This window comes from Lycorma delicatula, chromosome 1 (assembly GCF_047948215.1).
Source record: "Lycorma delicatula isolate Av1 chromosome 1, ASM4794821v1, whole genome shotgun sequence".
Taxonomy (NCBI): Eukaryota; Metazoa; Arthropoda; class Insecta; order Hemiptera; family Fulgoridae; genus Lycorma; species Lycorma delicatula.
The window spans coordinates 217,806,923-217,834,642 of record NC_134455.1 but is presented as its reverse complement, the minus strand read 5'-3'; the positions used below and the strand labels follow the sequence as shown (position 1 = coordinate 217,834,642).

General features: G+C 34.3%; 1 protein-coding gene across 1 annotated transcript in view; it reads right to left on the bottom strand.

The window, feature by feature from the left end:
• The window catches only part of snu (ABC-type transporter snustorr), a 438,101-nt gene extending 425,859 nt beyond the window's left edge, over positions 1 to 12,242 (bottom strand). The window contains exon 1 of the mRNA XM_075372561.1: positions 12,023 to 12,242. Coding sequence (XP_075228676.1) covers positions 12,023 to 12,081 — 59 coding nt within the window. The 5' untranslated portion in view covers positions 12,082 to 12,242. The remainder of the gene's footprint in view (positions 1 to 12,022) is intronic.
• Positions 12,243 to 27,720: the final 15,478 nt, after the last annotated feature.

Sequence of the window (27,720 nt, the reverse complement as noted above, 5' to 3'; positions counted from 1 at the left end):
ACAAAATTTTATTTATGCAATAAAAAACAAATAAAATGTTCTATACTAAATATATTAAACCGGATCGGTAATTTTGTTTTTAATAATATATGTTATTTTAGAAGGTAAACAAAACTTTCACGAAATGCAGGCAGGAGTTTGTAACAAATCAGGTTCATTGCAATTCTACGACCTACCAGTTAATAATATTCAGAACTTGTCACGTTGAAGAGTGACATCGTAAATAGGTACTACGAAACACCCGGCAGTAATATAAAAAATTACAAAACAATCTAAACATTGCACAACAAATATTTTACAATAAAGAATGCCAAAATCTATCGATATAGGTCACGTTAATTTCTTTTACATTTAATTTTGATGCGTAAACTAGTCGAAGTACTTAAGTAAGATACTTAAGTACTAAACCAAAAAAAAAAAAAAAATTGTAAAGAAAATTTTCGTTTTTGTTTGGTTTCCTAGCAGTAATAATGTTAAGATCAGCCCTTTTTTTTAAAATAGTCTGAATCCTAAATAAATATTCTTTCTCGTTAAGAGATGGTAAATTATTTTCAGAATTAATTATCGAAATATGTTCAGCCATAGTATTTACTAGATCGGGTTCTACCCGAATTTAGATGCTGGACTGTATAACAGTGTGCAGGTATTAGGCTATCGATTCATTTGAAATAGAAATAAAATTAATTGAAATTTTAATAATGTTTTAAAAAACAAAACTTCTATTTTCATACTTCTACACCAACTGCTACGCCATCTTAACGACTTCAAACTTCTTAACTTCTACACAATCAATTTTACACCAAATAAACTTTCTACCACTTTTTGCAGAACATTTTAATTATCTTTTTTTTTTGTAAGAACCACTTTCTGACTGAAAGTAAAAGATAACAAAGGTCCTGTAAAAGCAAAAATTATAAAACATAAAAGGCTGCAGGTTATATACATCTAAAAGGTATATATAGGTTACACAAATTATAGGATATTTTAGTTTCCATTTTTTTGGAATAGCACTCAAAGTTTTTTTTTCATTAAAAATTCGGTATAAAACATTTTTCTACAATGACTAATAATTCTAAGCAGAGTTTCACTTTAATCGATCATTGTATATAATCAAACAAACTAAATGCTGAAATTTTCTGTACCAGTTTTGTTAAACGACAATATTACAATTCGTACACTGTTCGATGTACTGTCATCATTATCATCGCATACAAGTAATACTGTTATCTTAAATTACACTAATAAAAAATTACTTTCCTCTTTACACGACCTTTGTTCCCAAAACGGTACACAAAAGAAACATAATATCCGATTTTGATGAAAAGAAATTTTATGAAGATTAGAATGTATTACGCCTTTATATAGTAAAGACCTATAATGTAAAATATATTGAATATTGTACATTTTTTTAATTAAAAAGTTTAACATTCGTTAATACATTCAACACATCTTCTGCAAGATCAATATTATTGCTTAATACTCAATCTTATCCAAATTATAACACTCGTACAAGGATCAAAATAGAAAGATAAGAGATAATGAATGAAACCATCAGATTTATTTATTATTTTCCTGTTCTAGTTACATCCGTCAATTGTAATTTTTATTAACTACGGTTAAATTGCAATTTTAAAAAGCTACAGAAAAAAAAATTGTAAGAGTAAATTGTAAGAGTAAAATTATTTTTTTTCATCTGGCAATACACACGCGCGCGCGCACGTAGTAAACAATAAGCAAGCCCCCACGGCCCGATGAGAAATGAGGATGATACGTATGACATTTAGATGAGGTGTAGTCTTGCACAGACTCAAACCGACATTCCTAAGACATGTGGTTAATTGATCCCTAACCACCTGAGTACGCTGAGTACCACCTGAGTACCTAAGTACGCTGGTATCCACTGTCTGGTATTCACACCCGTATAAAAACTATTAACTTTTACTAGGATTTGAACCTCAGAACCTTCGAATTTTAGATTCAGCTGTTAAACAACTGATCTGCGATGACTAATTAAATTTAGTGTTTGTAAATTTAAAATAATAACTTGACAGTTACGTTTTCTTACAACTTACAACTTACATACGAATCATTTATTTATTGATCGTTTTAAATTACGTTGAAAAATAGCTAGCTATTTTTTAATCAAGCAAGTAATGTAGTGAAACTTTGGCTTAGTTCCTCCCACCGCCAACCGACAAAGACGGTTATCCTCATAAGCAGAGTTTTTAGGCCAGTTTTCAAAAAATCTGTAATTTTAAATAATTAAAGGAAAATAACAATCGATCATCCTTATTTAATTATTATTCAAATACAACCATATTTATGTCAATATTTATAAATAATAATTCGTTTGTATAGTAACTAAAAAATTTTTAAAATATGATTTACGCGATGTAAAATATTAGAAGTGTATGCAGGTAGGAAGTGATACTTTCTTTCTTTTTACTGTTTAGCCTCCGGTAATTACCTTTCAGATAATACTTCAGAAGATGAATGAGGATAATATGTTTGAGTGTAAATCAAGCGTAGACTTTTACAATCTTAGTTCGACCATTGCTGAGATGTGTGGTTAATTGAAACCCAACCGCCAAAGAACATCGGTATCCACGATCTAGTATTCAAATTCGTGTAAAAATAACTGACTTTACTAGGACTTGAACGCTGGAACTGTCAACTTCCAAATCCGCTGGTTTGGGAAGAAGCCTTCACCACTAGACCAAGCCGGTGGATTGGTAGGAAGTAATATTAGTGAATGAAATACTAATCGATATTAAATATGCGAGTTAATTAAAGATAAAAAGTGAATAAAAATGCACCAAAATAATTTACAAGTATTTATTGATATTAAGAGGATACCACTGAAAGAATTAATATACTGAGCGTAGACTAAATATAGTAAGTAACAAACACAAAATAACATAAAAAAACAAAAGAATTTTGATTGTCTACATTTCTGGAGCTAATACTTGGCGTCATACAACAATGGTATCCTTATGATGGTTAATAGAGCTAAAAAGATTCTCTCCAATATTAAAATACAGATATGTAGTTTATGAATATGAATTTTATAAAAAAGACTTCTTACTATAATATTAGGACCAATTGGGAAAGTTGTAATCATATTTGATCTACACAGTAGAATGTCACAGTTAAATGAAATATGTATTATAACTTATCTAACAGTGGCGAAAAGAATTTTTAATCAGGTAAGTAGAAAAAGCAACTGCCTTTACTTTTATACGGATTTGAATACTAGATCGCGGAAACCGGTGTTATTTGGTGGTTGGGTTTAAATTAACCACACATCTCAGAAATGGTCGACCTGAGACTGTACAGGACTACACTTCACTTACATTCATACATATCATCCTCATTCATCCTCTGAAGTGGTTCCCGAAAGCTAAACAAGAAAAAATCAGGTAAGTAACGATAAGGTGTTACCTGATTTTTTCCTGTAACGATAAGGTGTTAAGAATTTATTTTCATCACAATGAACAACTGCTGATTATTTTTCATTTTTTCATTTAAAAACAGTATTCAGTTGAAATACTTCAGAGCCTAAATTTGAATCATAGCCAACACCGAATCGACTTTCATTAATTCGAGACCATTTAGAAATTATAAAAGACCTTTCTAAAAGACCATAAATTTTTATTGTACTATACAAAAGGCAGCCAAATGAAATCAATGAAAAAAAAGAAATTTATTAACTTGACGAACAATCTTGTATATTCAAAATTTATAGATTTTTATCTAAACTGTTTAACTGTAAATTACTTTTTTTTTTTAAATACTTAAATGATTATCGGTGCTAACTGATACCCTTAACGGTATGTTTCACTCCCTCCTATTACCTATCGCTTTCATAGATCATTTCTTAAATAATAACATTTATTATTTCACAGTCAAAATCAATTAATAGGTTTTCGTTGTTACCAATGCTAACTAAATGAAAAAAATAAGGTACTTATAAATCAGTCAAAAGTATTTTCTTGCACCGAACTTTCTAGTGTAAAATCGGATGAATTCACTGTACAGCTTATCACAGAAATGGCTAAATAAATACAAATGCCTAAATTAATTGTATAATTTAAATTTGTAAATAAAAAATTTTATTATTGTTAAAGAAAATATTAATAACTTAACAACTTAAAATTAATCATCATTTTATGGAGCTTTACTTTTATTCTATGAAGAAACGCAAAAAGAAATTTCCGTACTCAAAAAAAGAATTTGCCTCCTGATTTAATTTTAATAGGTAGGTATTAGATTGAATTTGAACACATTCGATCTCAATGACTTCTACAATCGTCATTATATAAAACAGAAATTTTTTTTCGACTACTAGCTATAAAATGAAGTGATTTCCGTACGAAGGCACAATTAAAAATAAATTACAAATAAATACTGGTATACAGTATGTATAATTGTACTCTTTTTACACTACGTACAGCCACATATAATTTACTTATAAAATAACGATAATAATTTCTAACAATATAGTTTATCTGAAACAAAAACATTTATAGAATATTCTTAACATAATTTCCTTTATTAGAAGGTATTAATCGCTGCAATAAAATTGCTAAATAAAAAAGAAAGAAAGAGCCCAGTGGCCGTGGATCGTGAACTACCGGTCTAATTTAACTTACATTACGAGGTAAACCACCCATAGCATTACAAAAAAAAGTACTAAAAACAGTATGTCAATTATGAGAATAACATAAAAGACGTAATTTTTAAGCTAATAATTACTGCCTTTGAGACATCTTGCCAAACGGGAAATCAATAAATTTAAACCTAATTTAAAAACTTTGGCATTTATACCATGATTTTTCCTTAGTGTAGAAAAACTTCTTTAGTTGTAAAATTTCCTCTGAAGTAATACCTGAACGGTAATTCCCGAAACTAAACAAGAAAAAGAAAGAAAAGTTGTAAAATTTGAACAATTTTAGACGGATTCTAAAATATTCTACCGATTATTTTTTTTTAACGTTGACTCTAAGTATTCTAATCTTGCGGAAAATACCCGGTGAGTTCAATAAGTGACATTTTTGGTCCCGCCATAAGAATTAAAGAATGTTTTGAGAAAACTAAGCCTTCTCAATAATAATACAGAGGAGTTTAAAGTTTTGTTTGTTTATATCGCGGTAAGTAAAAAACTAAATACCACTTAAGTAGATTTAAAAAAAAAAAATATTACAAATGGTTTTAGAAGGAAAAGCAACTGTTACAACTTCAGTGTAACTGTCCACCTAAATATTCCACAACTACTCTTAAACTCTTAACGCTCCTTAAATATTAAAACGTTTTAATTAATTTGCTATAAGTTTCGGAAACGGAAATAATTACTATTCTTTTGAACAGCGTAAATTCCTGAACCCCTTATATTGCAAACCGTAAGTTAAATGTTTATGAATTTCCTCTAAAGAGATGAGACGTTTTAAGCCAAGGCTTTATATATTTGCATATAGTATAGCTATCAAATTTGATGATTCAGATTTATACAAATGTCAGTTAAATACGTCGTTTAATCACCGAACCAAATATTAACAAAAGCCTCGGTCGACTGTTCTCACGCTTTGACTTGGATCCAGTCCGGCAGGTAAAGAGACTAGCAGTATAAATAGCTCTGGAAGACCAGCTAAAACTAAGTTCTGTTCTGCGAGACGTTACTAGTCAGTGCAGCGAGGAGAGGAGGCTGCGAGTTGTGTGGGTTCGGCAGAGTTCTTTTACAACCAGTCTGCGAGCGTTTCGGCTTCGGTCCCGCAAGTTTTGTTCTGCGAGACGTAACTACGTCAGTCCAGCGAGGAGAGGCTGCGAGTTGTGTGGGTTCGGCGGAGTTCTGCAAACCAGTCCAGCAACACGTTACGATGACGGTCCAGCGAGGAGAGTCACAAGGTGTGAGTCTGCGAGACGTCAGTCCAGCGAGAAGAGTCCGGAATTCAGTTCGATACAAGTAAGGTGACGCCACGAGTAAATCCAAGTATACAAGAAATATTATCGGTGAATTACAATAAAACTATAAGTGTATAAGTGAAAGAAATAATGCAATAAACTTCGTTCATAAAGGGTAAATCGTGGATACCGGTGTTCTTTGGTGGTTGGGTTTCAATTAACCACACATCTCAAAAATGGTCGCACTGAGAATGTACAAGACTACACTTCATTAACACTCATACATATCATCCTCTGAAGAATTATCTAAACGGTAGTTACCGGAGGCTAAACAGGAAAAAGAAAAAGATACCAAAGGTATTTGCAAGTAAATACTATACGATTGTTTGTAAATACAAGACAGGGTTAAGACTAGCGGTTTTTTTTTTTTTTTTTTTTTGTTTTTTTTTGTTAATGGGTCTAGTTTTTTATTTGCTTACCTGGAGTAAATTCCGAACAATTATTTATTTTGAACTCTCTGTCTCGTGTATAATCTGTACTGATTATTTACTATTTATCACTATTTTATGTGTAATATTTTGATTGTTATTCTTTGTTGATTAGGTTATGTATTTTGCTCTGTTTTTATGTCGTGTACTTTTGTATGTATTGTCATGTACTTTTTTATGTATTAATTGTCTGATTTGTTGTTATTGACATGTAATATTATTATTGTTTACAACTATTATCCTGATTATTATTGTGATTGTAATTACATACTAATATTTGTATTTATTAATTGTTTTATTATTGTATTTATCAATTGTATTAATTTGTCTGTAATTATGAACATTTTAAACCAATAAACTATAATTATGTAAACATTCTAAATTGTCAACCTCTCAATATCCTGATCGAGTCGCGAAACACGCGTCAATATATATTATACACCGCTACTCACTATTCACTCAACAGGCAACCGAAACTTTGTTTTACACCAAAATAAAGAACAACAGGATGATCATAATTCATTACCGCCCATAAGTTTATAAAGAAAAAATTTCATAATAAGCCACAACACCACTACAAATAAAATGAGGTGTGTGAGTAATGCTATGATAGCTGCGGTAGGAAAAGAGTGATCACGTGCTTGTCGTGTTACTACACAATATATTACAGAGTACAACCTCGTAATAATGTTTGTATTCATAGCAGGAATATTTTTTTTTATTGTTTTTACGTGAAGGTGTACTTACTTTTACAGTGTACTTGAGAGCAAATAATAATTTTTATTACAAAACAACATAAATATTTTTATTTCACAAAATATGAAGAAAAAAAGTATATGAATGTATATTATGAATGTTTAGGTAACAGTATATATATCTATTTTTTTTTAACCTTAAAGTAGTTTTACCTTTAACCGTATTTCAAAGAAAAACTTGTAAATATAAGTTGTTTTGAAATTAATAATATAATAATTTATTACTCAACTGTATTTCAATATTTCGTTCACAAATGAAAATATCTATCATTCAAGAAAAATCTATTTATCACCGTCACTACAAAGAATACACATAAGTAAACACATCCTGTATCTGATTACATTATACATTAATATATTTTTTATTGTTCATTTAGATTTTATGCGTCTATATTATCATATCATACTCTAACGATTATCAACAGGAAATATATGTACGAGTCTTAAAGTAAGTGACGTAATTACTTATAGGCAACTAAACTATAATTAAGCTATTTTAGGGTGGTTTTTTAATAATAATGACAACTAAACAATAGTTCTGAATTTTTTATGTGTAGGGTAGAATTATGAACTTCTCAATAATATCGTATTGCTGATCTCCGTGGCAAAGTGGTATTGTCTCGGCCTTTCATCCGAAGACCCCTGGTTCAAATCCCGGTAGGCATGGCATTTTTCATACGCTACAGATTTCCATTTGAATTAAATGATCAGAGCAATCGATGCCCGTACATCTCCGTACGTTAACCTAAATATTGTTAAACGGAACAGATCGAGGGTTCTGTGTGATTACTGATCTCAAAGAACGCGATAACCGAGAATGTACTTTATTAGACCTACAGAGATGAACTTAGTATATCCCATAAAACTGAAATCATGCTATCACAGTACATTTACTGGTTTCGTAAAAATCCCAAACATCATAAATTACTACTTTTACGTCCCGCCTACTACTTTTACACTGTATAAGAAAGTAAACTATATATAAAAATTAAATTTTTATATATAAGTATACTTTCTTAAGCGATGTAAACACAGTAATTGATTTTTCATGTTTTTATTATAATAATTTTCCCTGAATACTTTTAAAGATCGGTAAATAAAAGTACAATTACCAAATTTATTTTCTTTATGTTCTGCTACTTAGCTTATTAACATATCCGTTTTAGACCGATAATAGTCATTAATCAATGTTTTAGGAGACTTCAATTAATTATGAGACTTCAACATTAATTATCTCCATTTAATCACAAAAGCATAAAGTAGTAGCATAAATGTTGTCCCTGTTAAATCGTTTACCGAATAAATGTTTAATTATATATTGTGAACTAAACAAATATCTTAACATCTGTCACCCGATTATAATCACTGCAAAAGAAAATGCTTAAAATAAACTTTAGTTCAAACGAGAAGTTTTACGAAAATATTAAATAATAAAACGTAGAGAATGCTGGTAATTAAAGCACATATAATTATAAAAGGCCTGTTTGATATGTTTTCTGTAAGAATTAAAAAGCTGACAAGTGTTGTTTAGAAAGTTCGCTTCCAATCTTGCTTAAAACAATTACGTCTGTACGTTTTACGTAACGTAAGCGGCTATCATATGTTTTTAATCATATATTTAATTAACTAAACTAAGTTTCTTTCAATAGATGGAAGAATGGATCCAGGAAATTTGTTCGATTTATATTTATAGTGGTGACTGAAAAATTTATTTCTATGCATTTTTAAAATATATTTTTATTTAAATACTTCTTATTCATTTAATTTACACCTAAAATATTTATTCCCTAACCGACTGCAGCTTTCAAAATTACTTCGTACTCGTTTTCTCAAAGAAATGTTTCGATACATTGTAATAATGTCACTTAACATTAGTTTTACTTTTTACAAATGTTATCGTACAAATTTATAGTAAAACAAAAAGCATCTATTTAGAAACTGAAGAACCCTATACGCTAACAAACCTTTCTGTTCCAAAAATATATTTTTAATTTTTTTTTATTCACATTAAACGAATTACTTCACCGTTGTCGGTAATAACACAATATTTGAAAATCCTTAGGGACTTGGGTAGAGACAATATACACCTGTTATTGTAATTATAAACATAACATTAATTATTCTTGCATTTTTTAATTAAGAAATATTCAACCCACCGGGCTGGTCTAGTGGTAAACTCGTCGTCGTAAATCAGCTGATTTCGAAGTCGAAGTTCTCAGGTTCAAATCCTAAAAAAGGTATTACTTTATTCGGATTTGAATAATAGATCGAGGATACCGGTGTTTTTTGGTGGTTGTTGGGTTTCAAATAACTACACGTTTCAGAAGTAGTCGACCTGAGTTTGTTCAAGACTTCAAATTTACCGGTAGTTACATTACACTAAGTCGCTAATGACTTTAATTGTTGATGCGACTATAAATAAAAGTATTTAAAAAAAAGAAGAAATATTCAATAAAATCTACAGTACAAACATCCTCTCGTCAAAAAAACGGAAAAAGATTCTTTTCTATACCCGTCCACTCGCTCTTAAATTTACACAATTAAAAAAAAGCTATCGTAATTAAGAAATTCAATAATATTTTAAAAAATAATGTAACTTATATTTAAACGATTAGAAGTATACGGATATGTTTATTTAAATATTACTTCGAAGAAGCATCAAAAATTTCTATTTTTAATAAAAATTATTATAATCCTTCTTCGTCGGTAATAAAACATAATCAAAAAGCATATACGTTATATTGAAAACAAACCCTGCAATTAAATGAAAAAGGTAAAAGTAGTTCAAGATTACAGTAGGATAAAGACGTACATTTGAAAGGAATAAAAAGAGCGGTACTTACGTATTTGCTCGTCGACCAATAAATTGCAAATTTTTGGGTTATTGTTAATATCACCGGATATAACCATTATATTACCATTTTTATAACCATTTATATTTATTTATGTTATAAATATAATTTAACATGATTTGACCTACGCTCGCTTCGCTAATTAATACAGTAATGTTTTGAGTATTTAAATAATAAATTCGGTAATTATTGCAATTATTTATTATTTAAATAATCAAGACATTACTGTTAATTAAACGAGATTAGCGAGCGTAGATTAAGTTTGGTTAATCTACATCTATAATTACAAGCAATAATGCTTACATTTTTAATATGAAAATATGTTAATGATCCCGTAACTTTGAAGTATTTTCAAAGTTACGGGATCATACGGTTATGGGCGATGAGCTAATACGTAAGTACCAAAAGAGCTTAATTAGCCTCATAAGCAATAACAGATAAAAACTTCTTATAATATTTTTTTCTTAACTGTCTGACTAAGCGGCCCCTACCGGATAAACATTTCGATTCAAACATAAAGATAAATTCAATACGATAACTGTTGTTAAGCGTCTTCTGAGACCTTCATGCACGATCAGTACATCGTCTAATACCCACAAACAAAGATAAAATCATTAATTTGCTACCGATACAGATATTTTTTTCATCGGTTTTAGAACACGTTCCAGTATTTTAATCAACATACCTTCTTAATGTTTTAAGCTGTAAATTAAGTTCATTTACAATTTATTTGATCTGAGATAATGAAAATCGGAATTTTTACACAGTTCATGAAAGAGTATAAATTGAACTGAACTTCATAACTGACAAAAACTCAGATATTAATTAATTTATTCCATCTTTTTCTTATTAGACGTAAAATCGACAGTCTTATAATGTTAGAAACATCAGAACGGTTTAAGTAAGATAATATTAAACAGTCTAATATAAAGTTTAAGTAAAAACTTTTGGCTGAAGATTTATGATTATTAATGTAATAATCGAAGCGATTGATTTTTCATACTATTGCCAATATTATTGTAATTACTTATTGTTACATAATTACAACTGAAATTTTAAAAATGTCAGTTTTACTATAAAAAAGCTTTTATTTTACATATAAAGCCTATATTTTACATAGCCTATATTTTTTATATATATGTATATATATATATACATATATGCACACACACATATATATAGAATTTTTTTTTTGTTTGAGATGTGTATATTACATTTTGAAAGCCCTTCCCATATTAGTGTTTTCTGTACTTTGGAAATATTAACTTATAAACTTAATATATTTGAATAATTATTATTATTACTAGTGTGTACGTAACAATAAGTTCAATTAGGAAACAATAAGCTACCCTCCCCCCCCCCCCCATGCACCAATAAGATGAGAATAATTTGTGTCATGTAAATGAGGTAGTCTTGTACATAGACCGACCATTTCTGGACCGTGTGGTAAAGTAAACTCCAACCACCAAAGCAAATCGGTATCAACTGTCTAGTATTCAAATTCGTGTAAAAGTATCCAAATTTTAGCAGAATTTGAATCTCAGAACCTTCGAATTCGAAAATCAGCTCTTAAACAACTGATTTTGCGACGAGTTTAACCACTAGACCGGCCCGGTAGGCTTTTTTGATTAATGAGCTGCTATTTTAAATTATATCTATATGTAAATATCATTTATATACATCTAATACAGTAAATTTTAACCGCTAAACTAAATGTATGTTAAATATTAGTCAGTTAAAACTGAATGTTGTACAGGTAGCAAGATTTAAACAAAATATCTCATATATTTTTTTAGTCGATAAACTGTGGTGATGATGTTAATAGTTAGTATTGTTATTTTAAACTTTAAATGTTTAAGCGGTTAGACACTTATACATGCAATAAAAGTTGAATCGTGAAAACATAAACCACCCGTTAGATTACACTGTAATAACTGCTGTTTCTTATTATCTTTATCTAGACGTTGAACAAATATACGTGTTTAAACTGTTTTAATAATGAATTAAATAAATTATTTTTGCTACTTACGTTAAACTGCTGCTCCAACTGAACATTTTCCGTATTTTATCGCTTTGAACGGGATCCATGGTGGCCGATACAAGAAATTATTTTTACGTTATTTTATTATATAGCGATGTATAAAAATAAATAACAGATCACCTTCGTAGAATTACACACACAGCACACTATCGTTACTTCACTACTGGTTGTTACTCGACAGACGCACAGAAGAGTCGAAAGGTATACACGAATAGTAAGGAGCTGCGGCAGGTTTCTCCAGCTGTTTTAAAGAAGGGGTGAGGGGCAAGACAGTTGTAGGAGGGGGAAGCGACGAGCACAAGTTAAGAATGCGCGTTCGACTCGGCTCGAGCCTGCAACGTACAACAGCTACAGCGAATATAACTAGTGGCCACGAGTACCTGTGCCGTAACCGTCACGATCGCCCTCACCGCAACGAGAGAGAAAGTGGAAAGCCAGATTCACATGACGGTGTGTACACGCTACTAAGAAAGAACATAAAAGTAATAAATATTTTTACGCAATAATGAGCATTTCTATACACAAACATGATTCACAAGTGTTACAAATGTTTTAGTTAAAATTAGAGGGTAACAATTAAACACCGGGTTGCACTTGTTTATTACATTTTTTATATTTAAATTTATTTATCGGCTACTACTGCGTATCACTTTCATTTAATGCTGTTATGTTCAATCGCGGGCGATCACGAATGAAGAGGACTCGTAACAAACTCAACTACTCATGGCCAGAAACGTTTACGTCAAATAAGCTCAGTAAAAAACTCCCTTCGATACACGTAACGCACATTACATAAACGTAAGCGTAATATTACGACAGGTGAGGAAAATTTATTCGTCAATATTTTTATCGCGAATAAACCATTTACAATGCAGTAATAAAAGTTGGAATTAATATCACGAGTACAAATTCCATGAAGTTAAAAAAAAAATTAAGGATGCGTTTGAATAAATGACTAGGCAGTCGTTTGACTCGTTCGGTGTACTTTTCAAAACCTGTCCATTACGTCACAATCTTTTGACTGCGACTTATTTCTTGCCATTTATATCAGTTATTCGTTTCATATACTGTAATAATTGCTTTCTTTAACGTTGTACTTTCTTCCAGCTCTAGAAGTTTTAATACACAGTTCACCAGCCCTGTACTTTCTGCATAATTTTGCCACAAAATTTTCTCGACAGTCTCCTGCAACGCCGATCTTAAATGCTTCTGTTTTATATTTTTTTGTTTTCCCTACATCATTGTTTTGTTGATATAAGATGTTACACTCTGTAAACGTATTCTACAGAATTTCTTTCTTGTTTCAAAATATTTTTTTATAAAAGTGTATTTTGTATTCTCTACAGCGTCAGGTTACATTTGACATCTTCTTTAATCGGTCTATCCGTTGTAACTGTATTTCGTTTCAATTGAATTACTTAACAAGAATGTTAAGTGAATTTTTGAAGTTTTTTCCCTGTATTCTGGTCGTTCTAAATTTAAATTCAGATTTTACTCGTATTTTACCGATTCAGTTTTGATAAAGATATTGCTCATCTCAATATAATTTAATTAGTAAAACTACACTTTATTAAAATAACAGAAAAGACTTAAAGCTATGAAATTCATTATGATTACTAGATTTGAAAAGGTGAAAAAGTTATGCCTTGTTAATACTAATAATATGAAAAAATAAATAACAGACTTCTAACCCGTATAGAATAACAAATCAATAACAGTAAGAACAAATTAAAATTTCAGTAGAAAAAATAAAAATTTCAAAGGTTACGTAAACTGTTGATCACAACTTTTAAAAATCGTCTTCTAGATCTAATGTGACATCATTCCCAGACGAATCGCGATCAGTGGAATCGTTACTTACTACCAGTGAGTCGCTTAAGAAATCTTGAGTTCGAAGACCACAAATTATCTCAATGTTTAAGTCATTGGATTTATCTGCTGACATTTTGGTCGATCGACATACAAGAGATGCGGTGACGAAATTATCGCTATAGACCGAAGTTGTTCGCAATTCTAAAGCTTTTTCTTTCTTTACTACTTCACTACTCTAAGATCAGTGTGGCTTGAAATATCACAATGACCTTTACAGAGTATCAAAGATGTGAGGATAGTGTCAATTTATTTTGTCCCCCTCATGAGTCACACAACATGTCGATTTACCTCCAGTGGGATTCAAATACTTGAGATGAAAAGGGCCACAATAATCTCATTTGAAACCTTTTTGGCAACTGTTTGATTGTTATTATAAAGGTACGATTCATTATTTGATAAAATATGTTCGTTAAGCACATAAATTAAATACTCGTCATATTCCTCTCGTTATATACGTCATATTGGTAATGTTCGGAATCTAAATATTTCTTGACAATTCATGTTTGTTTATTCGACACCCACTATTTTCTTTATTTATTTCTTAGTACGTTTTTTCTTTTATAAATTGCCTTTTCTCTGAGAAGTTGAAATGTCTCATTATTTTCTACATTTTTAATTTTAAGTGGGTCATCTGAACCTCAACAAATTAACTGAAAGTTTCAGATAGGGACTATCCATCCATACGCTGTATTAAAATTACTTTCCAAAACTTCATGATGTTTTTTCCTCGATTTTTTTAGGCATTTTATGACGTTAGAACGCAGTTCGTAACAATAAAAGGAATTTATTTTCTTTTTTGTAGTATTTGGAAGGAACAATCCGTAGAGCCGATGATTCGGTCGACTGACGTATATGCAGAATCGATAAATGGAGTGAGCAATAATAAAGAATTGATAAATTAGGGTAGACTATTAATTTCACTTTTTTACAGTAGAAAGGTGAATGAAACGGAGTAGTTATGCAAGCATTACTGTTGTACAAGGATTGTTTCTGAGCGGTGTTTCGTTCTGGTCTGCCCACCTGACCAACTGTACCTTCTTCCTGGCGTACCATGTACTGGTCTGAAGGGAGCATTGTACAAGACTAAATCTATTTCAGTTTATATTTTAAATAACATTATCATTTTATCGTTATTATTTCAAGATTAAGATAAAATTAATTGAAAAAAATCGTTAATTACTACGGAAAAAGAGGATTCTCGACAAAAATTTTAAAACAACTTTTGTCCTGAGCAGAAAACTTAGAACAATTTGGTATAAAAAAATCCCGAAAGCGTTTTCTTACACTAAAAAACACGTACGTAATACACTTGCAAATTACACTACCATAGTGCTTGGCATCATGGCAGATGGGGTAAAATTCAACCTCTGCCGCAAATGGAGAGAAAAGATAATTCGGAGAGAAATCTGAGCGGTGATAAAATTTTTCCATCACCGTTGCAAATGAAACCCTACGATTGCACTTAGTATTCTCGAAACCTGCCTCAGCCTACTTTTGTAGTATAATTCGGTATCGTCAAACGTTTAAATATGAGAGATATCCGTAATTTATTTCGCCTCTGAAGTTCTAAATGTATCAACTGCGTTTGAATAAATAAACTTTTTATTTTAGTGCAAAATAAAAAGCGAATTTTAGAGCTAATATGTTGCGCAATACAGTTTGTGTATACAAAATATAAAATATGTGAAAATAAAACGTAAGTGTATAATAAACCATTTGTAGAGTAATTTTCAGAGAAAGATTAGTGAACAATGCCTCCCAGAAAGCGAAAACTATCGGTGAGCCCAAATTCAAATAAAATAAAATCGTACATAAAAGATTACATATCAATCGCTTTATTTTTTAAAAGAATCAAAATAAACATAACGCAATTCGAACTGTAACTTTAACCGTGAATTAATAATTAGAAATATAATTATAATTGTGAGTTTCTTATTTACAATAATGTAATATCAATCGATTTACATACCGATTAAAAATAATTTTTCTCTTCAATGCTGGGCGGTAAATAACACTAATACAAGTCCAGGATCAAAATTCTAGTAGTCTACGAGAATATAATCTTCACAATTTCAATTTTCTTTTCTTTATTAACCAAATTGTACTGCTTCTAACAAAATATCTGAATATTTACCGATGGGAAACAACAGTATGTACGATAAGAGACGATAATAATCATCTCTTCTCTCAATTTTATGATTATTTGTTAATTCATTGATCATAAGCTAATAATTTCTTTCCTAGATATTAAAAATATCATTCTTTGAGAAAAAGATTCATCTCATTTGTGTACTCTTGCTGAGTACACAAATGAGACTGTTCCAACATCATTCTAGCTAAAGAAAGAGACTGTTTATAAGCGTACAAACATAAACTTACAAAGAAGTTTTTAAGATTAATATCAGTTCCCTACAAAAATTCGCAAGAATACAACTTTAAAAAATTTATAAGCAAATTTTCACTGAAACTAAAAAGCTAAAAAAAACTTAAACTCTTAATTATCTTTTGCCATGAGACAAAAGAGGATTTTCATGGATTTTTATAGGAAAATATGTTGTTGAAAAACTACAAATCGAAGCGTGTAAAGTATTAATTATACAAAATAAACTGAGATATGATTTATTTAAAAAAATCTGATGTGGACACCACATCAGATTTTGATAAGCGTACATCATTGTACGCTTATTAAATTACAAATAAAAATTTTTTTAAATGGAAAGTACATAAACTTTTATTCCATTAATAACTTCTGATGGTTTTTTTTTTTGTTGTTATTACTGACTTACTGTTATTTATGGTAACATTTTTTTACAATCAGAGGTTAATAATTATAAATAAATAAATATATTGAAATTAAAAATAAAGTTAAAAAAAAGGAGATGTAGTCTGATTCGAATCGATGTGTCTTGTAAGATCCAAATACCACTTACGATATATCGTTGAAAAACTTCCAATGAGGGCTTGTTACTGCAGTTAGAAAAAGTGCAAAATCCAATTGTTTTGGATTTTGGGCTTTTTGGACACTTTTGATTCAGTCGATTTCAATCAAAAGGGGAGGTACACAACTAGGTATTACAACAGTCCTAAATCCAAAATTTCGACATTCTACAGCTAATCGTGTTTGAGTTATGCGAGATACATACATACGTACAGACGTCACACCGAAACTAGTTAAAATGGATTCACGATGGTAAAAATGGATATTTCCTTTGAAATTTGAAAACTGTAATTTTTTGTGAATAAAAAATATATGAAAAAGAATCAGAAGTAATGAGTGAAATAAAATTTATGTACTTTTCATTTTAATTAAAACATTTTTACAAGGTTAGTAATTATTAATAAATCAATATATTTAAATTTAAAAAAAAAATTGATGTTTCCAACATATGACTTCTTTGTACATCTATTAAATTACATTTACACGTTTTTTTAAATGAAAATTACATAAAATTTTATTCCATTAAAAACTTCTGATATTTTTCTTCTTTTCTATCTTTCTATTCTATCTTTGTGAATTTTCTTTAAAATGGATATGATTCGTGTGATTCAAAAGAGATGGGTGTAGCCCAATCATTAATATATTAAACATTAATAATAAAATGTATTAAAAATTTTAGCAAATTTTTTCGTAATAAATTTTATAAAAACACGTATCAAATAACAGTCTTTCACGGAGAGAAAGATAGGCCCAAGAAAATTTTACAGGAAAGATATATAAATTACAGCGTTTAATCTTGATCGTGGTAAAAACGCGCAGCAAATTTCAATAAAAATGTTCTATCTGATTTTTACTTTTGAATGGATAGATTCTTAAAAATGAGATATTGAAATCAGAAATAATTGCACACCGAAACGCACATTAAATCCAAATTACAAAGTCTACACACAAAAATAAGCTACTTTTTTGATAATACATGTGGAGGTAGATGACCCTTTTCCACTTCCTAACTGTATACAGCTCGGTAATGTTTCAGTCCTATTATTTAGCGTCATAGTTTTATCAGTAAACAAAATACAACTGTACTGGGAATGATAAGAATTAATTTTTTTTCGGTGGAAATAGTAGTAGTTCTAAAACATTTATATAGCAGTCGATGTAATACAACTTTTTTAAGGGATTTAAGTTTTTAAGCTTTAAATATTAGCTTGAGATAATTTAAATAATACATTTTTAACCCCTTGCTCGTTTTTTTACGTTATTTACAAATAAAATAATCTTCAACGGACTCCAGAACTTTGCAACACTTCGAAGAGAGACAATTAAAAAAAAAGATAAGTAGCTTAACCTTCAAAACCTTAGCCTTCAAAACGATAAAGAAAGAAAATTACACTTTGGTGACTACTTAACACTATAACTTAACTCTTTAACAAAATCAACAAACAAAAAAAAAGTCTAAAAATATATTTAATTAATTACCTAACAATAATTTTTTCCTCATTGTCTTCGCAAAGATTTAAGCGTTTTTCAACTTAAAGTTCTCTTTTTATTAGTGATTTTTTTAAAGTAATTTTTATTTAAATCAGAAATAATTAAAAATTAAAATATTGGTATATTCGTGTAGATTAACTGAAAAAAAATCTACATAATAATTAAAAATAATGAATACGTTACGGAGGATTTGATCTTTAAAAAAAGTGATTAAATATTTCGCGTCAGGTCGGTCAAGTTGTAGGAAAAAAGATATATATTTTTAATTAAGAGAAAATATTTTTTTTTTAAGTTGATGATTAATTCTACCTAAGCCCAAAGTTAAAGAATGAAATATGAGCCCACAGTATGTGCATAAAAATATTGGATGGAGATATTATAATGTACGAAAAATACCATGCCTGACCGGGATTCGAACCCAGGGATCTTCTGAATAAAAGACTGAGACGCTAACACCAGATTTTCACTTAAAACCAGTTTTTTCCATAAAACCCATTCTTTACTTAAAAAATTGTTGATAAATAGAACACTCTAAAATTTCTCAAATTGGGCCAAGAAAATGAGAATAAGTTAATAGGCACTTAGTAAAATGGAGGTTAGTTTAAAATCAGTAAATAGGAAACATTTCTTTGTCGTTTCACGCCAGTATAAAATCGTGATAGGTTAAAATCAGTAAAAAAAATGCATTTGCTTAGTTTTTATTCAGTTTGAAAAAATATCCTCAGTAACAGAATGAAATTGACTTGGTAAACAAAAATGTTACTGGTATGATAAGACAACCTCAATTTTTTTCATTACTGTGAATCATCTATTAACTTTAAACTCATCGGAAAAAATACAGCGCACCTTGTTTCTTAAAAAACAATATATATATATATATATATATATATATATATATATATATATATATATTATAGTTCCCACAAATCGTAATACCACCTTCTAAAACATACATTATAAATATATATATTAAAACGTCGCTATCACATTAAGATATAACCTCTAGTTCCAAAGCTTGGATTTATGGTTTTAGCTAGGTTATTTCTCATATATTTTTTTTATTGAGAAAAGAAAAACGGAATGGCCTCCGAATATAATGCATTGAACATCTATAATTAAATAAAACAAAAAAAAAATTTTTTTTCTCTACAATATTCATAATATTTTGCTATACATGTTCCTCGTTTTATACAAGGTTTTGCAAAAAAATTAGTGTACAAGTACGTATGTATACACAGAATTATGTTCCGTTCCTGTTTACTGTTACTCATAAAAAAATAATATTTAGCAGTAAAAAGTTCAAATTTTAGTAAATTTTATAGAAATTTCTTCATAGCCTAATACTGAATGAACAATGGAAAGCAAAGAACTGAAATTGTAATGATAAAATTAAAAAATAGTTTATTTATTTTAAGTAATAAAATAAATATTGTTTTGGTGGTAATACTTACATTTTGACTTAGACTCATTTTCATCTCGTGAGTTTCTCAATTAGGGCATTATTGGTGTTTGTTTAATTAATTTTCTTCATTAATTATTTATTAGTGGACTTAATTTTGTTTGTTGGTTGTATTTTATTATTGGACTATGGCCGACTTCGAGCGGTCCAAAGGTGTGTACCCAACTGATGAAGGGGGTATCGAGGAGATGTTAATGGAAGAATTTTGGCGGCTGGACCAAGTACTCAGTTGTTACAAATGGAAGAGGGCAGAGGAGGTTCGGTTCGGTGACAACGGAGAGTTGTAGATCTGTCGGTTTCGGTCGCAGTGGCTGCTCCGGTAGGGCCCTTGATGAAGATTTTCCGTCTCTTTCGATGACCTCAGATGATGATGTAGAGCGTGTTTCAAAGGTATCAGGGAAACGCAGGTTATAACGTTCCCCACCGGCAGCTGAAGTCACCAAGAAGTCTAAAGCTGGTGGCGGGGATCGTCCTCTACCGATGACGCCTCTGACCTAGAAGGAGGGTCTGTATCACCGTATGATTCCCATATGAAAGAGGGAAAGCAGGAAGGAGGCAAGAGCACAGGGAATAAGCTTCTCTAACAGGAAGAGGTGCTTTGTCCATAACTTGGCGGTTTTGTTTAGCAGCGTCAAGAAGTTAAGTTCACTAGTTCAATAGCATGTGAATACGAAGGTTGAAATCAAATAATTTGCTGATCATAGGGCAGAGTACGCATGCTGGAAATGTTTAAGGCCGTTTTGGATGAGACTCAGACTTACTTTGTCATTTCGGACGTGTCTACACAGACTCCAGATGGGGGCCTTTAGCGGACGGTAATGTTGTCGAACAATGACCTTCGACGAGCAGTGGATAATGGTGTAACCTGATCAGATTTTGTGCAGCTGGTTTTGAGGGGTTGGTCTGGAGATGTTTTTTAAACTTCTACCTTGGTGGAGGACATTGCAAATGGAGGACAAATGGTAGGAAGAAACTGACCTCGCCTGGGTTGTCGACTTGGCGGCCAGGGCTTATAATCTGGATCAACATCAGATGTTCTAGAAGACCCCTTGGGTCCGTGACTTGGCCTATGCGGGCAAGTTGAAGGCGGGGCAAGTATTAGTGGAACAGCTGTCTACCCGTGTCCCATCTGGAGATGACGACGGGTGTCGTCATCTCCAGATGACTCTCCAACTTCTCCTTGGGGATATGGACTAGGCCATTGTAATTGACTCGACGTCAGGGTACCGGGTGGTGGCCTCCACCATTTGTACGTCGGTTCCGCAGGTCATGACAGATGGGCAAAGTAGGGTGGGTTGCTTCTGTAGTCCAATTGGAAGATATGGCCACATTTTATGACGTACAGTGGAATATGCCAGCCGCCGAGTTGGGAGGAAGTATTGTGTACATCTTCTGCGTTCATCGTCAGTGCCGCAGGGAAAGGGATCAGAAAAGAAGCGGCCAGTGGGTCTGCCGATGCCTACAGTTGTGGTTAAGGCGGAGGGGAGAACCTATGCCGATCTCTTTTGCTCCGTAAAAGGGGCCGTGTCACCAGGTGAAGCTGGGGTTCTCACCGCCCCTAAGGGCTCCGGAAAGGACTTACATATCCGGGTACGGGCTGCTGATGGTGCCGCAGAACAACTGCATTAGGAGATGCAGAGCAACTGCATCTCCTGATCCAGATACAGTTGGAATGTATCCTGGTTAAGGATGCGGACGTGCTGACAACAAAAGAAGAGTTCATTGCAGAATTTCGCAAGCTATCAGGGGAGTCGTTTATAGTAAATATCATGTCCGTGTGGCTGGCCTATTGGGCAACGCAGGTTGTCACGGTAGCGGTGCCGCCAATCCTTGCAGAAAAATTGTTGTCAGATGGCGGATCCGTATTGGGTAGGTGGCCTGTAGAGTCACACGGGGCACCTTCAATGGCCTATGTTTCCGTTGCTGGCATCCGGGCCATACGGCTCAGTCTTGATGCGGCCCGGACAGGAATGGCCACTGCTTTGTCTGTAGAGAGGCCGGCCACTTGCGGAAGGACTGCAAGGGAGAAGCTCGCTGTCCCTCTTGCAAATTGCATGGTCATGCACCCGGAGGTCGAGGTTGTAAGGCTTCACCCGTGTCATGAGTCAGCAGTGCCTGTCCTGGCGTGGTGTTTATGGGAGACAGCCCCGTCCGGGAATTTTCGCACACGCTACAACTCATTCATCTCATCCTCTGAAGCAATACCACACGGTGGTCCCAGAGGTTAAACAAGAAAATAAAGCCTCGTCCGAGAGGGTGGGAGGCTCCGGCGTCCCACCATCAATGATCGGGTGAGGACTCCCTTGCACCATGTTTGGGGGGAAGGTAAGACCTTCCCTACATAACATTTGAGGCGAGGCGCCAAGACCGTAGTCCCGCTGGAGGATCCCTTCGGGGGTTCCTCACTAGAGGCGGATGCATAAAGACCGGAGCTCTCTCGACCCAGGATTGTGTTGTTATAGACAAAGGTAGTGACCTCACTCTTCTAGTGAACTATCTGCTTCCAGATGATACCGAGGTTGGTGAGACCTCGTATCATCGACGTGTCCGAAGGGAAGTTGTAGTTTTCGCTGTGAGATTTTGTCTTCTGAAATTACTGAGGCGGAAGTCCGTCAGTAATTTGTAGCCTGGCTAGGAATAAAGCCTCCGGATATGGTCCAACAGTGGAGCTTCTTGTTTGCACATTGCCCGTGATTGTTGGTCATCTGAATAGAATTTTCAATAGGTTGCTTGTGGCTGGGCACTTTCCGGCGTGTTGGAAACGAGGTGTGTTGAAATTGCTCTTCAAAGGTGGCGACAAGGATCCCACTGTAAGTTCCTCTTACCGTCCTTTGACGCTCTTGCCTGTAGTAGGTAAGGTTATCGAGAAGGTCTTGTACCTCCACATTAATAGTAGGTTAACTTCTAACCATATGCTGATAAACGACCAGTATGGTTTCCGCCCCGGCAAGGGCACAGAAGACGCAAGATGCAAGGGCACAGAAGAGTATGTTCTCGGTGTCATTTTGGACATATCCGGAGCGTTCAACAACTTATGGTGGCCTTCTGCCATGTTTCAACTGCAGCAGCGTGGTTGCACTCTAAATGAGATTAGAACTCTCTCGAGCTACTTCAGCTGTCGTCCTTCGTGACGGCAGTTTGGAGGTAGGAAAGACCCTGTCTAAAGGTTGTCTACAGGGCAGTGTTCTAGGTCCACTCGTCTAGGTCGTTTAGTTCGATTCTCTCATGCGATTACGGATGCCCAGTGACTTCGCATCGTGGCTTATGCCTACAATGGGCTGCTGCTAGTCGAGGGCAATTTGCTTGCCAAGATGGAGCTCAGAGCGACACAGGCATGTAAGGTATTAAGGTTGTGGAGTCTTCAGCATAAGATAGTTTTCAGTGCAGAGAAAACCACTATAATGTTCTTGAAGGGTCGCCTAGCCGCAACCCGTCACCCGCGGGTTAAGATGGACGACCTTCCAATGAGGTATGTTACCGTTCAGAAGTATCTGGGTGTTATCCTTGATGAGAGGCTTCTCTTCAAGGAGCAGCTCAGTTTGTAGCAAAAAAGGTTATCGATGCTTTATTCGGTGTCCGTAATCCATCCCGATTGGGAGATGAATTACCGTACCATGCGTATTCTTTACAAAGTTGTCTGTGAGGCCATAATGTTGTATGCTGCTCCCGTCTGGGCTCATCGTTTACAATTCCAATGCTATAGGGACATTCTATTGCGAGCCCAGCGTCTTCTATTGTTAGTTTTTGTCGGTGGCTACAGAACTGTCTCGCGAGAGGCAGTCACTATGATCGCCGGCATAAAATCCATAGATATTTTGGCTACGGAACGTAGCCAGCAGTATATTTCCCAGAAGGTAGGTCTTGTAACGTCAGGACGTATGCGAGAAATTTAAAACCAAGGTTTTGACTCTTGGCAAGCTAGGTGGAACGATTCTTCTATTGGTCGATGCACACATGGTATTTTTCCAAATGTTAGGGAGTTGCTAGCGATCAGTTGGGTTTCCCCCAATAGGCACGTAACTCAATTTCTTTCAGGACATGGTGCTTTTAGGGATAGTCTGGCTAGGTTTAGGTTGGTTGACTCCGGCTTGTATCCGTACTGTAGGATCGATAACACTGTAGACCATGTCCTGTATGTCTGTCCCCGGTACGAAGCTGAGCGTACCAGAACTGTCAGGGAAGCGTAAAATCCTTCTTTGATCTGCGAGTCAACTGGAGGACTCGCAGAGACTGGACAATGTGGCTGGCTTCCTTCGATTACTCGCCCAATGTAGGACGACCGAAGGGATTTAATAGACTAGGAACCCGGGCGGCTAGGGTCCGCCTGGACAGTTTGATTGGCCAAAGGTAGGCGCTTTGCCAGCGAGCCACGGTTAGTTAGATAAGAGGTGATTATGGTTGTAAAAGCTGTCGACGGAACGGCAAAACACTGGCGATGGGTATGGAATACTATGCAACCGTGGGGTGTAGCGGCGTTTTGTTGAGGGCAGATTAGAATGAGCAAATGACACTGTCGGCGGGAAGACGACTGCACTGCTGAGGGCATGGGATACCATGCAGCCGTGAGGTGTAGCGGCATCTCGACGATGGTTTATGAGGTGAATGTCACACGGAACTCTGCGATGGAGCCGAGTGGGAGTAGAAGGTCTGTCCGCCTCTCCCTAATGGACCAGACCGAAGTCCATAATTAGCCAAAGTGTGGGGTTTTAACTAAGTTGAGTTCACTAAGAGAACTGGTAATAAATTACGTTGTTGCGATCAACATCTTTGGTGGTATGTTGTGTAAATTTGCCTCGTTTTACGAGACAATCACGAAATTTGCTCATAATAAGTAGAATTAGGCGCGGGGTTCGCGCTTCTCCGAGCTCGGTTAGCTAGTTCAAGGGATACAATGTAGTACATTCAAGATGTCCCGACTAGGCCTACAGCGAAGGCAAAAGCTGAGTTAATAAATCACCGATGCAAATGTCTACCGACGGGGAGTCTTATTCTTTAAGACTTTGGGGGTTGGCGTCCCCACGGGCCTAGCCTCTGCAGCTTATCTTCCCACTACACACTTAGCTGCAGAATATTTTACACTATACACAGATACTACACCAAGTACACTACACGAATTACAACATATACATTTACTCGACTACACAACAACATCCAACACAATTTTCTCTTTCAATTACACTCGGTGGTGTTGCGACATGTTACGAAACGCAACCGTAACCTAAGGTGGGAACTATGGTGCCGATGGGTGAATGGCTCTATGTAATGAATATCGAACGATGTAAACTGGGCACCAGAGCAAATACAGTCGTATTTAGTTCCAGCTCCAGTACGCGTCCGCTCTGCTGGAGTGGTCTATTATATCGCCGGTTCTCGTGGAACCAAAATTTCAGTTCCTTCAGCAAATTCTATGATGGTTGGTTGTCCATCTGAAAAAACCACCAATTTCAGTCTAGTGAAAAGGCCTCGGTCAGCTTCGTCTGACGAGGATAATTTTGCTACAGCGGACGAAGATGGTGTCAGGTGCAAAAATGTTCGCTTTGTTGTTATTCGAAATAATCAGGAAGGTGGCTCCCTTCAAAAGGTCTCACCTTACCTGATTAATAAACGCGTCACAGGATGAATTGGTTATCCGAGGAACATTAAGAAATTACGTGATGGAATAATTCTGGTGTAAACATTTAACGATGAGTAGAGTCGCTCCTATTACCAATATGAGCGGCATAAACATAAGTACGACATGCCACAAGACCCTAAATACCAGCCGAGCAGTAATTTTTTGTCGTGACCTTCTGGAAATGAATTTAAGTGAAATTGCTGATGAACTTCGTACTCAAGGTGTTGTAGAAGTGAAACGTATAATGAAACGGCAGAACGGAACAGAATAACCGACATCGCCTCTTATACTGACATTCAGTCTTCCTGTTCCATCAGAGAAGATTAAGGCGGGTTACCTCTCCGTTCGGTACGCCCATTCATACCCAACCCACGGCGATTTTTCAGATGCCAATGGTGTGGTCACACTATAACATCTTGCTCGAGAACGGAGATCTGTGCTCGATGTGCTAACGAAGGTCACAATTACACTAACTGCGAGGAAAGAGAAAAATGTGCGAACTGCAGTGGTTCACACACAGCCCGCTCCCAAGATTGCCCAACCTTTAAGGAAGCAAAGGCAATTCTCAAAATCTGTTCAGTACAGATTATCAGACTATCTTTCAGAGAAAGAGTACAGACTATCTTTCCCGGCTACACGCAGGGAATATAGAAAGATAGTTAACTCTCGAAACCTCGTCAAACCGGATGTATCTTTCGCCACCGCTACGTCAAAATAAACTTCTTCAAAGTCATAATCAGCAGTGCGGATCCTGCAATGAACTTAAGAAACTCGTTCAGATGCTTTCTGATCAAGTTACTTCGCTTACAGCCACTATTTTAGAGCTGACAAAGATGAATAAAAAGTCTTACGTCGCGGTAAATGAATCCAACAGTGTGATCCACACGAAAGTTCCTGCTCCCAAAGTCCTACCGGTACGGGCAGAGACTACCACAGCTGGCACTAAGCCAACTAATAAGCTCCCCATAAAGGGAACCCACATAACCACCCCTTGTGGGATGTCAATAGCGGCATCCCATTCTAATAAGTGTCCTCCACCATCACCCCATATACTGGAGGATATGGTTGAAGAACCTCCCGACCTAAAGGCGTCGGAAGTATCTAAATTAAAGAGTACGAAAAAGAAAAACCGAATCACATACAACTAAATTTTATATTGTTTTCCTAAGTATATTTATTTATTTATTTATTTTTTATTTGTTTATATTTTTTCCTTATGAACGTTATTCAGTGGAATTTTAGAGGTCTTCCGTCCCGCAGTGAAGATATTGGAGTACTGGCACACGTACTTGATCCAATAATCATGTGTTTCCAGGAAATTCATCTTCTACAACATGACCCAATAGCACTCAGAGGATACTTCTGTGAGAGATACTATATAGTAGACGGTAGAGAGAGTGGTGAAGTGGCTATTTTCATTCATGAAATGTACTAGGATTCAACTGACCACTCTCGTTCCTGCTGTTGCAGTAAAGATCTCTATCCCCTTCCAATTACATATCTGCAATCTGTATCTCTCACTGAACGCTGAGTTCAGTGCTCTGGATATCTCAAATCTCCTCACACAAATACTATCTCCATCGTTAATTTTAGGAAACTTCAATGACCACCATGTTTCCTGGGGCTCGACCTTCTGCTCCACTCGAGTAAATATAGTACATAGTGTGAGAGAAGATTTAGACCTTTGTTTTCTGAATAATGGATCTCACACATTCATGACTTTATCACCTGGTACTATGTCTAACATCGATCTCTCCATATGCTCACCGAATTTACGCCTTTATCTTCATTGGTCTGTTTGTGATGACTTTCACGGCAGTGTACTGTGTGTAAAAAATCCATGCAATTTTCAGATCGCCAAGGCACTCTATTATCGGTCTCATTGATGAAGGAGAACTCCTTTCATCATCTTCTTCGGCTATAGTAAATACTTATAGCAAAATCTTTCCGCTCGGTGTCTCTCACTTCATGATATAATAACGATTTTCAGAGGTACAAAGTACAAATAGAAATATTGGCGTTAAACATCGGTGATTCGGTTGGTGAATTGAACACTCCATTCGTATTTAAAGAAATGTTACACGCACTTAAGAAGTCACGTGACTCTTCCACTGGACCAGACAACGTTCGCCTTGGTATGCTTTCACACCTTCCTAACTCAGCACTACAACATCTTTTGAATATTTACAATGGTTTATTCTCCGAACAAGTCTTTCCGCCCGGCTGGTCGGAAGCATTTATTATACCAGTACTAAAGCCTGGTAAAGACAAAACCGATCCCTCAAGCTACCGCCCTATTTCTTTAACAAGCA